General features: G+C 48.9%; 3 protein-coding genes and 1 non-coding gene across 4 annotated transcripts in view; 2 read left to right on the top strand and 2 right to left on the bottom strand.

Moving 5' to 3' along the window:
- Positions 1–341: 341 nt before the first annotated feature.
- CNBG0300 (hypothetical protein) lies at positions 342–937 on the bottom strand (the record flags this gene model as incomplete). The annotated part of the gene is made up of 3 exons (XM_769441.1): positions 342–374; positions 425–589; positions 644–937. 3 exons carry the CDS (start codon positions 935–937, stop codon positions 342–344), a joined length of 492 nt encoding a protein of 163 aa, XP_774534.1.
- Positions 938–1,923: 986 nt separating this feature from the next.
- CNBGt080 lies at positions 1,924–2,018 on the top strand. The gene is given in 2 exon segments: positions 1,924–1,961; positions 1,974–2,018. It is a non-coding gene; the product is annotated as a tRNA-Ser (tRNA).
- A 419-nt stretch (positions 2,019–2,437) lies between these two features.
- On the bottom strand, positions 2,438–7,146 carry CNBG0290 (hypothetical protein; the record flags this gene model as incomplete). The annotated part of the gene is made up of 6 exons (XM_769440.1): positions 2,438–2,928; positions 2,976–3,593; positions 3,641–3,931; positions 3,982–6,353; positions 6,404–6,623; positions 6,840–7,146. 6 exons carry the CDS (start codon positions 7,144–7,146, stop codon positions 2,438–2,440), a joined length of 4,299 nt encoding a protein of 1,432 aa, XP_774533.1.
- A 1,265-nt stretch (positions 7,147–8,411) lies between these two features.
- CNBG0280 (hypothetical protein) overlaps positions 8,412–13,969 on the top strand; it is a gene marked incomplete at both ends in the record, with an annotated part of 7,978 nt that continues 2,420 nt past the window's right edge. Inside the window, 7 exons of the mRNA XM_769439.1 lie at positions 8,412–8,547; positions 8,595–8,668; positions 8,715–8,946; positions 8,999–9,149; positions 9,194–9,433; positions 9,481–13,390; positions 13,439–13,969. The exon at positions 13,439–13,969 is cut by the window's right edge and continues 508 nt beyond it. Of these exons, the coding sequence (XP_774532.1) occupies positions 8,412–8,547; positions 8,595–8,668; positions 8,715–8,946; positions 8,999–9,149; positions 9,194–9,433; positions 9,481–13,390; positions 13,439–13,969 (5,274 nt within the window). The remainder of the gene's footprint in view (positions 8,548–8,594; positions 8,669–8,714; positions 8,947–8,998; positions 9,150–9,193; positions 9,434–9,480; positions 13,391–13,438) is intronic.

Below are 13,969 nucleotides of genomic sequence, written 5' to 3'. Positions count from 1 at the left end.
GATATTCAGGTTTGAAGTGCAAACTCGGAGATACAAAAAAGATTTCATATGATCTTGCTATAGGTCTTATGCATGGAGCAGTTTTCTTCAACACATTAAGTATGCCGTTTTATCGTCATGTGATGCATGTTAAACCAAAATCAATGAGGCTATATGTTGTGCGAACTGCACCCTATGATCGTGTACGTTTTCAGCTTTATATTATTCGGCGACACAGGCTGGGTCGCGTGTCCAGCACATAGAATAGTAAGCAACGACCATGAGTAGATGAATACACTTTGCGTGGGAATACAACTGTAGGCTTTAAAGTCCCTTATTTGTTTCTTCTTCAATCTATCTACCTAAACCTTCCAGTGTCGCCTGAACTCATCAGCCTGCAACCGGAAGTTAGGAGTCTGATTCTTCTTTCTGATGTAGCACTCACTTTTTGGCTAAGGACATCCCATCCAGTACCTCTCCCATTTAACACAAGCAGAAACTTTTCGATCCGTCCTGGTTTCACTTCCGGTAAAAGGTTATCTTTAAGGACAACAGGTGATGGAGCATCGGCTGGTGGTAATGGGAGAGAAGTGAAGTGTAATCTACCAAGCTAGATACAGGTGTCAGTTTGAACATTTGAGAGGGTGGAAAATCCAATCATTACCTCACACTCCATTTTTGGCGATTCACCTTGATTCCACTGACTCGCCAAACCGAGCAATAACCTCAATCTCGCGGGAGGGTCCAAATACGGTTCTTCTGTAATCACTCCTGTTCTGGCAACATCATCACCTTCTTCACCTTCCCCAGATTCTTCATCTTCATCTGCAGGGATAGAAGCAGCCGAAATGAGTTGCCCTTGTGGGGTTATCAAGAGAGCTGTATGTGGTCCTGAAACGGGCGTTGACGATAAGAGAGCACTTAGAGAAGCGTGGATCTTTGCCGGGGAGATCAACATGGCGAACAAGAGAAAGGTCCAAGTTATATGCGAGAGATCAACGGCGGATGTTCCGAGATTGGGAAGATGAAATAGAAGAATTTCAAAAGAGAGCTCTAAATCAAGCCGAGGACGAGGATGAATTCATTGCAGCATGGCGGGAAAAGGGGGACCTTTGTGTCATTACGTAATATCTAACCGTAAGCCAACCTTAATATCTATCTAGGCCATTCAAATAATACGTAGTCTTCGGCATCCAATGGCGGCATCTGGTCCGCTTTGGAACGAAGTTGAGCAGAAAAGCGTTCGGTTAGTACTATGCTGGGGGACTATATTGGTATCATGAGTGCCGAAGCACAGTTCTCGTCCACTTCCCTATTCACACACCTCTTTGTTAATCCAAACTGCTTGGCATGGTAGAAGGAAAGATATGTTGCGTCGTGCGATTGCGTTTGCGACGACAACAGCAGGATGGTTTGTTTGATACGAGGTACGAGATCTGGTATCTGGAATCCGATCTGATCTGTAAGTCGTTAAGATATGGGGCCCGGAGATGCTCCTGTTAGTCACCATTTTGTAGCATGCTGAGCCTGGACATCTGAGGTCATCAAGTTCGCCCTGCGCAGCTCCGGCATTCTTGGTTAAGAAGGAGAATGGAAAATTCCGTTTCATTTGTGACTATAGGGGACTGAACAAAGTCACTACACCTGACTCACACTCCGGTTAGTTCCCAATGTAGACGATATCCTCCATCGTGCTGCTTATGGCAAAATCTTCGCAAAAATCGACCTTTCAGATGCGTTCTTCCAAACATTTATGCATGAACCCGACGTTGAGAAAACCGTCATTATTCGCGTCGGGCAAATGTAGTTGCTTCTGCCCACATCACAAAAATGTGAGTGGTGAGTTGCAAGAGGACTGGATATGAATAATAAGCATCAGAATTTCTTATGCTACAAAGTCATTAGTAATATATATAAATGTCAATGGCCCATATTTTATCAATTGGAGTAGTGCGACAGTGGTTACTCGGTTCGATTAGAATTTTGAAATTCCTCATCGAATGCCGTCAGGCGCGCAGGTTCGAGTCCTGCCTGCTCCTGTTTTCTTTTTTTTGTATTTCTTGTTGCTTTTTTGTTAGCGATATTTTGCCAATGCAATGCACGTTCAACGGTGATTCCCATCACGATGATTCATATGCGACGCTGCAGTACTCTGTATGGGCAACAATCGCAGAGGGAAATAGGGTGGTTAACTGAAATTCTTTGTCGCGGTGGCAAGCACTCGCTCGTCGTTATATATCTATTACTACTAGTAATAATCCTTGGGGTGCTCCGCCTATCGTGGTCATAAAGGAAGTCGAGTTAGGGACTACCGCCCAATGGCGTCTCTGTTGTCTCTCTCTCCACCGGCAATGTTAACCTGAAAGTGTCTTTTTCCCTTTGATTGCATGCAAATGTTACATTATACAACTTTATATTCGCTGCTAGCGCGGCGACTCTGACAATCGTTTGTCGATGTTCATCTCTTCTCCAACAATGCTCTACCCCATCTGACTGAATCCAACCAGCCTTGTCCTTCCCACCGTTCTCTTGCCAAACACCCAAGCCTATGATACTCTTCTGCGATCTCCGCTACTATCCCACCATCTTCCTGATCTTTCCTTCCGTCCGGGGTTTGGTGACTTAAAATATGATATTTAGTCGTGTAATATTGAGACACGTCCAACGCAGGCGTGGTCAGAAGGAATGTCCGCCGGGGGTATATTATCTGAGGACTTCCCTTGTCAGACGAGAGCTCGAGGGGAAGAGGTAATGGGAGCACCGTAAGTTGTGCAGATAACGCGGTGTCGATAATGCGAGTTGATGAGTCGGAAAGAATGGAAGGACCGATGTTTGCTATCGCTCGTACTTTTGGAGGAGTCTTCTGGTACGATGGATTCAATGGCGATGGTGCTTCGGAGGTCAAAAGTGTGATTGGCCAAGTTTTGCCTTTGAGGATATCTTTCCAGGCTAAAGTTTTTGTGAGTAGTTGCCCTCGCTGTCAGGTAATATCTTACCTTGCAATTCTTCCTTCGCCATGATCCCAGCTCGACAGACGCTAAGCCTCCATTCCAGATTCCACCTGCCCGCAATCTCTCTTCCATATGCGCAAGTCTTTTCCATCCCCTCCTTCCATCCGCCAACATCTTCAAAGACTCTCACATGTCCGGTTTCCCCTCTATCGTCCCCCACCCACACAACAAGTGCGCCTGGCCCAAGAGAAGTGGAAGAGACAACATCGTAACATACATGCCACATCCTCCACCGATTCAAGACATCGTACTCGTCCACAGGCCAAGTCATGACAAACTCTGGCTTTACGGCTTCCTTTCTTGCCAACACCCATGCGGGGCATTGTATCCATGCATCTTCCTCTGAGACACGCAGTGGTTCCCCACGGACATATATGGGACGAAGAAACGTCGGAAGGCGATCGTAGGCTGTGCGCACAAGGGTCAGGTACTGCGCATGCACGAACGAGGTAGATGGGTTGCTAGGAGTGGGGACGGGGATAAGTAAAGTATTGGGCGAATTGGGAATTAGGGAGGAATATATGTTTAGCGGAATTTGGGAAGGAGGGGTGAGGAGGTACACAATCGTGTTCACCGAGCCGGTGGACTGTTCAGTGATTCCAACTGACCTTAAGTCAGTTTGATCATGTCCAGGAGCTAAGATCACTTACTAGCTAGCTCTCCAAAATCCTCCATCTTGCCTTTGACGACGCCACTAAACTCGGCCTTCCCATATCTCTCTTCCTCCCAACCCAATTTCACGCCTTCCCCCAACATTTTGCCCAGCGCCTCATCACTATCTTTGCAAATAATGAACATCTTCACATCTTTCTTCCCCCCTTGCGGTTCAAGCCCAAGTTGTGACCAGTAAGACAGGGCGGCGATAGAGAGGCGAATGATGTGCGATGTCGAAGGCGAGGTGGCGTTGACTTGCGGTTGAGGGAGGTTCACGGGCAGAACATCTGTTGATTGTGTTAATCACGATGGGAATCGCAGGGAACGCAAAGCTCACCACTTCCGAATACCTCACACAAAGCATCACCCTCTAATAAACTTCCCATCCACGCTGAACTTTGCTCATACTCGTCCTCAGGATCCAGTACTGACTTCCTGAAAGCCCTATTGGCAATAATCTCTTGCACCACCTTAGTCCAGTTCACATCCTTCACCTTTTTCTCCTTCAAATTTTCCTTAGCCTTGGTACTGTCCTTCTTTCCAGATACAGCCGAAGGAAGCGTTCCCCATGCTTCATCCCAGACACTTTCCACCTTCCACCCAATCTCATTTTCAGCCTCCCCTTTAGGTTGAACCAAGCGAGGATGATCTCTGAGGATCACCCATTCAGAGCCAATACATTTTGTCCCTTTCCACTCGATCTCCCCATCATCCTCTTTGATCTCTCCATCATCGTCTTTCACCCCCATCAGGCCTGTTGCTCCAGAATCGATGTCTGTCCCTGTAACCCCATCTACATCACTCGAGCCAGCATCAGACCCTATCTCTGTCGTCATCTCCTCCATTTGGGACATCGGTGTCGGGGGACACGTATACGTCTGTGAGTCCATATCGTCTTCATCACCATCCTCTCCATCACCATCGTCATCACCCCCTGAGAGAGAGAACCATGCGTCGGCGTATGTTGATTTAGGTTTGGATGACAGCCTGCGAGTCGCCCCCTGACCTTGAGAGGCGGAAGGTGCATCAGACCCTGGTCGACTATGATACTGTGTTTGATAAGACGTAAGGCGAGCGAGAAGCGATGACTCGGGGGTCGAAGCAGGAGATGGAGGAGCGAAGCCATAGGTGCTGCAGTACGGATATGAGGACGAGGAATGTGAGGGGGGTAGAAGCGGTAGGGGTTGGAATGATATTGGGATAAGAGGGTTGCTTGGTGCGGCGGCAGGTACTAAAGGAATGGAGGGAGAGGTCAGATGGGGGGATTGGGATGCAAGTTGTTCGGGTGTTTTGGGTGATGTCTCGAGAATGGGGGGAGACGACGAGGGTTGGGGTGGTATAGGGAGTTGAGGAGGTTGTAATTCTTTTGCGGCTGTTTCCACTGAAGGTAAGGGTAGCGGCTCTGGCGGGATCCCATCCACCTCCATGCCATTTCCAACTAGAGGCACCAACGTCAACTCATCCTGTCCGGCCTCCTCCGTAATCTTAGGACTAGCGGTCTTAACCATTTCTTCGGCCAAGAGTCCTTTCTCTTGCCCTATTGACGGCTCTGCGCCAATCTCACCCCCATGGTCAATCGCACCATCAGGTACAGATTGGTTGATTCCACTGTCTATACTCATATCCACATCCATTCCGATTCCATCCCCTTCTTCTGCGGCTGGCGAATCGAAAAACGCGAAATCATCCTCCGTGATCTCAACCTCAACCTCCTTTTCTCTTCCTCTGTCTCCTATCCCCATCACCTGGCTTTGCGCCGGAGGACTCGGGTCTCGTACCGATACGAGGGAATTCATAAAATCTTCCTCTCCATCTTGTGCGTTGTCGCTCCCGTCTTGAGCTTGTTGTGGCGGTGGGGATTTGTCGGAATGGGGCTGAGAAGACACATTCATGTTCGGTGTGGGGGTAGGCGAGGACGACGAGAAGAGATCATCGATATCTGATCCTCCTTTTGGTGTTGGTTCCATCTCAATATCGCCTCCTGCGCCCATGCCGGTTTCCTGCAAGTTTAATCCCTCTCCATCCGTTTCATTCATATCAGCGTCGGTGTCCCCCAGACTAAGCTCGTTATCGTAATCGAGATCTTGATCGTCCATTTGTCCTCCATCGCCTTCCGGTGGTACGGATGGTTCGCGATAAGAAGCGAGAAAGTCAAATAAAGAATAGGCAGTTTGCATTAGACCCTGTTCTCCTTCCTCTGTTCGACCAGATTGTTTCAGCTGTGTGGATGGGGGAGTTGCCGTTGCCGAAGGATTGTGGCTGAATGAGTCTGAAGGAAGTGGTAGGGCCAGGTGTATCGGCCAAACTGTCAATACACCCTTGTCTCCGTTTTCAGAGGTCTTTTTCAAAAGGGGCACCCAGAACACTCCCCATCCTTCTTCTTCCCCACCTTTTTCTTGCATCTCCGATACCGTCCCTGTCTCTGCGCCAAATCCAAAGACAAATTCCCTGACTACCCTTTGCTCTCTACCTGTCTTCCATCCCGGGCCGAGGAGAGTGTCGAATGTCTGATTTAGGCGGGCGATTTGCGCTGGAGTAGGTGTAAGGACAGTGGTGATAAGGATGGATGGGAGAGATAAGGGAATGAGTGTATGAGTAGGAATCGGATACGGGGGTAATAGTGAAGTTGGGGAGCGGGAAGGAAGGAGGGATAAAAGGAGGGAGCCAGATGTGAATGGGTAAAGAGAAGGTTTGAAAGGCGGCGTGAAGCTACATTGATGTCAGCGGATTATGACCGTTTGGTAATGAAAAGGACACACGGAACGACTCCCGAGTCCCTCAGTATTATACGTCTACCTCCTTTCCAGGCAAAAGTTTCAATCAATGCGTTCGCCAGTAGTTCCCATGCTTTGCGGGTTTCTCCTTCAAGGTTAAGAGTGACGTCGCACGAAGATTCGGAGAGACAGTTGTATGAGGATGAGTGGTCGGGGCATGAAAGGAGCTCGAGAGGGACCAGGGGGGGAAGGGGCGGTTGGATCTCTGTAGGTACAATGAGCTAGGCCTTATAGGACATTGAAAATGAAAAGTAGTGACTGAGCCCATATGCAGAGGTTATTGGCAAGTACGACCTTCTCGCAGAGCCTAGCAAACCCTCCGCGATGGCTTGACAAGACTTTAATGTCATGTGGGTTTCTTAGCCTCTGGGACGTCCTAGCTTGACTAGAGATGATGAGGTCAGGGAAAGCTAGAGCTCACCATTTATCCCGTCAGGCGGCGATATACCATCCTCTTTGCAGGCAAAACACCATAACTCTCGTTCAATTTGCCCAACGATCGTAGCTACAGGTCCTTCCAGCAGTCTTTTTCCATTACCAGCTCTGTCCGCAATATCCCTCCAAAATTTCGCCATCTTGTCCTCCACTACATCTTTGGTACTCGCACCAGGAGCTGAAGAGAGGGCATAGCGATGTATGTAGATGCGATCTTTTGGGAGGTGGAGGATGTGCGTTGCGTAGAGGGCTGAGGAGGGCGTCGCAGGGGCCTGGTTGAGGATATCCGGCATTACGTATGGGCTCCCATCTGTGTCAATAAGTCATAGATCAGTAGATGCCAGTATAGGGGGGTATACTATAGCAGTAGCCAGTTGCTCAAATAGGGTATAGCCAAGGTTCAGTAGTACTTGGATCAGCAGCCAAAACAACATGGCGGATATCGCCGATCGGCTATGGCTGCCGACTGCCACAATGGTAATCCCGAGAGATCTGCAGCGTCATCACTTTCGATGCAATTAACGTCAACATGGCAAGAAAATTCGCGGCAAGGTTCTTTCACGCAACAGCTGTGAAGAAGAGCGTGCTGTATATGTTCTTGGCGTGCATTTTGATAGTGTTGTTCTTAGTAGCGGAGATATCTTGAAGTGCATGTATGCGTTTCGCAAGCTATTGTATATGTCCCCTGCTTATCATCGTACGTAGATGCCCACAGCCGGCGTAGACCATGGATAGCCGTCGATTGTTGGTAGCTGATGAAACAGATGCAAACGAAGAAAGGCTGCTCATCAGAGGTGCAGCTTGCTTGCCGCACATACGTACGCACCTCCTCATACCTCATCGGCGTGCCATAATCACCCCATAATCACCCTGCCATCCCCAATAATAAATCCCCTACGCATCCTGTGCGTTGTCTTCTTCCCACTCTAGACAGTAGCACCGTTCATTATATCCACTTCCTATGCATGCAATCCATATTGCCAAAGCATTCTTGTCTATTTCAAAGTTCTGTTACTCCGCCGGGTGAAATACGCCACGCCTTAATAAACTATGCTTGGACTGGAATAACCAGACGCGCACCACCTTCTTTCAGGATTTACTTAGGCTGTGCTCGCGCGCGTAGGAAGGAAGGGTGGGCAAGTCAGGGAAAATAGTAGCGAATCAGGGCCCGCGCGTCCGCCCTTCTCCCTCGCCGTGTACCGCCTGATCCAGCCTTGAGCTGGGGTTTGGGTTTTATTATTCACGCCCCGTACGCACTGGCCTCCTTTTGAATTCTTTTCTTCCTTCTTCTCCGATCCAATCCTTCTTCTTTCCTTTATTATTTCGTCTTTTTTTCCTTCCTCCAGATCCCCGCCCTGCCATCCATCTTCATCCATCCCCGCCACACAACAGTAACGGTCTGCACGACTCTTCATCCTCCTTTTTCAGCCAACGCGGGGCATCGCCCTCGCCTCTGTATCGTTAATCCTCCAAGCATCACTTTTCACGACCCAACCTACGACCACAACTTCCTAAAGCATTCGATCATCCATTCACGACCCATCCACAAAATTACAAGATGTTATTATGTCCAAGAGGAGGGGCGAGAATATCGCCTTTCCCCCTCATTCTTACGCTCCTCGCGACCAGTCTGTCGGTGCTAGCTTTAACGTATAATGAAACGCTTGATGCGTGGAATATCAATAAGAACCAAAGTGAGTAATCACATGGGAGATTAGAAATAATCATTGACACGAGTTAGACGCAACCGATGTGTTGGATTTTTCAACGACGCGGTCAAACAGAACGTATACCCCATCACCAGACAACTGGCGTGTAAGTTGAATCTCCCACTTTACGTCATATTGCTAATTGTAAACAGTCACTTCCAACTTATACTATTCTTCTCGACAAATGGATCGACGGTGCGCCTCAAAATAATGACTTTTTTGGTCTTAAATACGAATATGACATGCGCGAAACCCAACTGAGAGCAGGCGGGGATGCAAAAGGGTTGATGAGTGATCGAAGTTTGGATTATTTATTATCGATGGGTTACAAATCAATATATATCGCTGGTACAAATTTCGTCAACATGCCTTGGCAATCTGATGGTGAGTTTTCGCGTATACAGAGTAGATAATGGGCAACGCTGATATAAATCAGGTTATTCGGCTATCGACTTTACACTGCTTGATCCGCACTATGGGACGTTGCAAGAGTGGGTTGATCTGGTTGACCGGATTCATGCCAAGGGGATGAGTATCATCCTCGATTTCACAGTTGGTACCATGGGTGATTTGATCGGTTTTGAAGGGTACGTCTCTCTCATACATTCGATTTGAACTAACACTTCTGTAGCCACCTCAACACCTCTACACCATTCTCAATGGACGAACACATCGCACAATGGAAACTTCCCGATTATGCACCTTGGGGATTTCAAAAGTACCCTGACTTCAACTTCACAAACACTTATAATGACTCTTGTGTCTACCCTACTTTCTGGCTTGACGATGGTACGGTTTATGACCCAGGAAAGACTGGTTGTTATGCGAGTGATTTTGACCACTATGGAGATATCGAGGCTTTCGGTGTTTTGTAAGTTGTTACTGCAGCTTGGTATATATATAACTAACCCTTCGTAGCCCTGATTGGCAACGACAGCTCGCCAAATTCGCTTCCGTCCAAGACCGTCTCCGAGAATGGCGTCCGGAAACCGCCGCCAAGTTGAAACGTTTTGGTTGTCTCACCATTGAAGCACTTGATATTGATGGTATTCGTATCGACAAGGCTACTCAGGTCACTGTTGACTTCATGGCTGAATGGGCCAACGCGACTCGAGAGTGTGCTAGACAGTTCAACAAGGACAATTTCTTCATTCCTGGTGAAATTACCGGTGGTGACACTTTTGGTGCGCTTTATATCGGTCGAGGACGAACGCCCACCCTGCAACCGTCCAACTTTACTCAAGCGATTGAGCTTACCCAGGATCAACAGCAATACTTCTTGCGAGAAGAAGGCATCGCCGGTCTTGACTCTGCAGCGTTCCACTATTCCATCTATCGATCTCTCTGTCGATTCCTTGGTATGGATGGTAACTTGCAAGTGGCGTACGATGTCGACGTCAACTTTGTTACTGCTTGGAACGAGATGGTCGTTTCCAACGAGTTCCTTAACTCGCAGACCAACGACTTTGACCCTCGTCACATGTACGGTACCACTAACCAAGATGTCTTCCGATGGCCTGGTTTGGCAAACGGAACTGAGCGTCAGCAATTGGGACAGTTCGTCACTGTCTTGCTTATGCCCGGTATTCCTTTGGGTTGGTATGGCGAGGAGCAAGCGTTCTATTTGCTTGACAACACTGCCAATAACTATCTGTATGGTCGTCAACCGATGACTTCAAACCCAGCTTGGAAGAAGCACGGCTGTTACAAACTCGGTTCCAGTCAGTATTATAACATGCCTTATGACAAGGTTCTCACTGGTTGTGATGACCCTTGGAACTCTTTGGACCACTTTGATCCTACCGCCGAGGCATTGAGGGGCATTAGGAACATGATTTACCTCCGAACTCAATTCCCTTCGCTCCAAGACGGTTTCTCTCTTACCACCCTTGGAAACTGGACGCACTTTATCCAGTTGCCTGGTTCTAACCAAACCCAGACCGAGCTTGGTATGTGGTCCGTCACTCGTGCGCCTACCAGTCAACAGGAAGGTCATGGTTCTTTCGAAGCGAACGGTACCATTACTCAGGCAGTCTGGTTGATCTACACCAACGAGAATGAAACTGTCACCTACGATTTTGACTGTAAACAGGATGGCTGGATTTCGTCTCCTTACCAGTCTGGTGTCACAGTGCGAAACTTGTTTTATCCCTATGAGAATTACACCCTTGAAGACTCGTTGAGCTCTTATTACTCTGATGGCAACTCGCCTTATCGAGGATGTCTGGGTTCCATCACGCTTGATCCGTTCATGTACAAGGCGCTCGTACCGCAAGACCAGTGGGTCCCTCAACCGCCTACCATCTCCAAGTTCACTCCTGGTCATGACTACCGTTATCAAACTTCTGGTGATACCACCAACGTCGATCTCACGATCGAATATGATACGGACATGGACTGCACTTCACTTCGACAGGCGATGACGCTCAACTACACCATCGCTGGGTCCGGCTCTCCGTCTTTGTCCGAGGGTGACTGTGAGTCAATTGCCGAGGCCGACTGGGAAGCCCCTTCAATTCCTAGTGTCGCGCCTGGACGATGGAGGTGGACCGGTCAGCTTCAGAACGCTCCCGACGGTATCTACGAAATCATCATCAGCAGTGTTGACTCTCAGAGCGCTGGCGTTTCAACTGGTAACACCGATCACTTGCTTCTCCGACTTGGTCAGGCGGGCAATGTGATGGTTTTCCCCGAGAATGATTATAGCGACTCCCTGTTAACTGTCTCAGATGGCGTTTACACCCTCAACAACACTGCGGACGGTGCGGACGCTTATCGATACAGTGCCGATTTCGGACAGACTTGGTCTGCTTGGATGAACTATGAAACGAATCCGACTTTGAACGCTTCCATGTTTGAAGACAACTCCCATTGGTGGGATGGGTACCACGTTGTGGTGCAGTATTACTCAAACATTGCTGGTTCTTCCAACCAGCAGATTCATGGCGATGCCAACTGGGCACACGGACATCGACGATGGCCACAGCTGTTGGCGAGGGGTTCGTTTAACACTTGGGGTTATGATCTCGGTGCATCCGCGACCTTTTCATTGACTAATGATAACACTTGGGAGATACCTTTGTCTTCCGCTTGGCCGGCGTACATTCAGCTAAACGTCTGGGCCTTTGATGACTATTTCTACGGTGACGTTGATGGCGACGGTATCATTGATCGTATGGCGCCCAACGCTCAGAGTGCAAATTATCTCAACATGTCGATCCCTCCCGCTCCTCACTTGGCTTGGAACGTTATTGTTGACGATGCTACTGGCGAATGGAGTGTTGAGCCTATTGGTCACCAAACAGTTACGGTTATCGCCTTTGCCTTGTTGCTCGTCATCCCTGCTCTTACCGCTTTCGCCGCTGCAGCTATTTTCAGGTACTCTTTCTATTCTATCAAAGTTAACAGGTTTGGTCTCAAGCCTAATAAGGCCTCCAAGGAAACTTCCTACTTCCCCATCATCGGTGGACACGGTGAGAAGAAGGGTGATGTCTCAGAGAAGGGCGCCTTGGCGCTGAACGAGAAGAACCACAAAACCCCTGCAAAGGTTATCGGTTGGCCGGAAGACCAGAACAAGCGCCGAAAGGTTCTTATTGCTACACTTGAATACGAGATTATGGATTGGAAGCTGAAGGTCAAGATCGGTGGTTTGGGTGTCATGTCAACTTTGATGGGTAAGGCAATGACGGACGTTGATTTGATCTGGGTTGTGCCCAAGGTTCAGGATTTGGAGTACCCTCAAGGAGAGTATGCCGAGCCGATCGAAGTCATCATCTTTGGCGAGCCCTACCTTATCGAGGTAGAGACTCACAAGCTCGACAATATCACATATGTCATCCTTGACTCTCCCGTCTTCCGCGCTCAAACCAAGGCCGATCCTTACCCTCAACGAATGGACGACTTGTCTTCTGCTATCTTCTACTCTACCTGGAACCAAGCTATTGCCGAGACAATCCGTCGTAACCCCATCGTCGACATTTACCACATCAATGATTACCACGGTGCCCTTGCCCCTCTCTACATTTTGCCCAAGGTCGTTCCTGTTTGTCTCTCGCTTCATAATGCCGAGTTCCAAGGTCTCTGGCCTTTGCGAACCAAGGATGAAATGAAGGAGGTATGCGCAGCGTTCAACATCCCCAAGGAAGTGTGCAGCAAGTATGTCCAATTTGGCAACACGTTCAACTTGCTTCACGCTGCTGCCAGTTACATTTCTCACCACCAAAAGTCTATTGGTGTCGCTGGTGTCTCTGACAAGTACGGTAAAAGGTCTTGGGCGAGGTACCCAGCTCTTTGGACTTTGCGAAACATTGACTCTTTGCCCAATCCCGATCCTACTGATATCGCCGCCCTTGACGAGCAACCTTTGGCCGTTGACAAGATTGAGGTTGACCAGGAGGCCGAGTCTAAGCGCCCCGAGCAAAAGAGGCAAGCACAAGAATGGGCTGGTCTCAAGCAGGATCCCGATGCCGATCTCTTTGTATTTGTCGGTCGGTGGTCCAAGCAAAAGGGTGTCGATTTGATTGCCGATGTTATGCCAAGCTTGCTCGACAAGAAGCCCAAGATTCAGTTGATCTGTGTTGGTCCGGTTATTGATCTTTACGGAAGGTTTGCGGCTGAGAAGCTGGCGAGGTTGATGGAGATGTATCCCGACAGAGTCTACTCCAAGCCTGAGTTTACCGCCCTCCCTCCTTACCTGTTCAGTGGTGCAGACTTTGCTTTGATTCCGTCTCGAGACGAGCCTTTCGGTTTGGTCGCTGTCGAGTTCGGTAGGAAGGGCGCTCTTGGTGTTGGTTCTCGTCTTGGTGGTCTTGGTCTTATGCCTGGTTGGGTAAGTCGCGATTGTTACAAAAAAGCTCAAAATTGACCCTCTCCGTAGTGGTTCCCCGTCGAATCTAGTGCTACCGTGCACATGCTTTCGCAATTGACGAAGACCATCAAACTTGCCCTCAAGTCTACTCCCGAAGAGCGAGCTATCCTCCGTGCCCGATCTGCTGTCCAACGTTTCCCGGTCGTCGAATGGCGTCAGCGACTTGAAGACTTCCAGCGTCGGTCTATTATAGCTAGTCGACAAGTTGCAGGCGGTAACGCTTGGGGTTACGATTTGGTCGATCAGGAAGTTGGAAGCGGTTTTTACGCTCAAGGCGACAACGGCTCTTTCACTTCTTTGGCTCGTGGTGAATGGGGCAGGTCCGCTACACCCGACTCTACTGCTCCCAACTCTCCTATGCCCGGTCACAGTCCTCTTGCCGGCGAGGGACAAAATTACTTTGATCCCAACTTGCCTATGGCGTCCTCCAACTCTCTCGGCGCCAACTATCACAAGCGTTTCGACAAGAACGCCAACCGTCAATCTGCCGAGTCATTCTACGATGAGGACCCCAACGCTTCGCCTTTGTACTATGGAGAC

Source organism: Cryptococcus neoformans, chromosome 7 (genome assembly GCF_000149385.1).
Source record: "Cryptococcus neoformans var. neoformans B-3501A chromosome 7, whole genome shotgun sequence".
Taxonomy (NCBI): domain Eukaryota; kingdom Fungi; phylum Basidiomycota; class Tremellomycetes; order Tremellales; family Cryptococcaceae; genus Cryptococcus; species Cryptococcus deneoformans.
The sequence above is the reverse complement of the archived record's forward strand: the minus strand, read 5'-3'. Positions and strand labels throughout refer to the sequence as shown.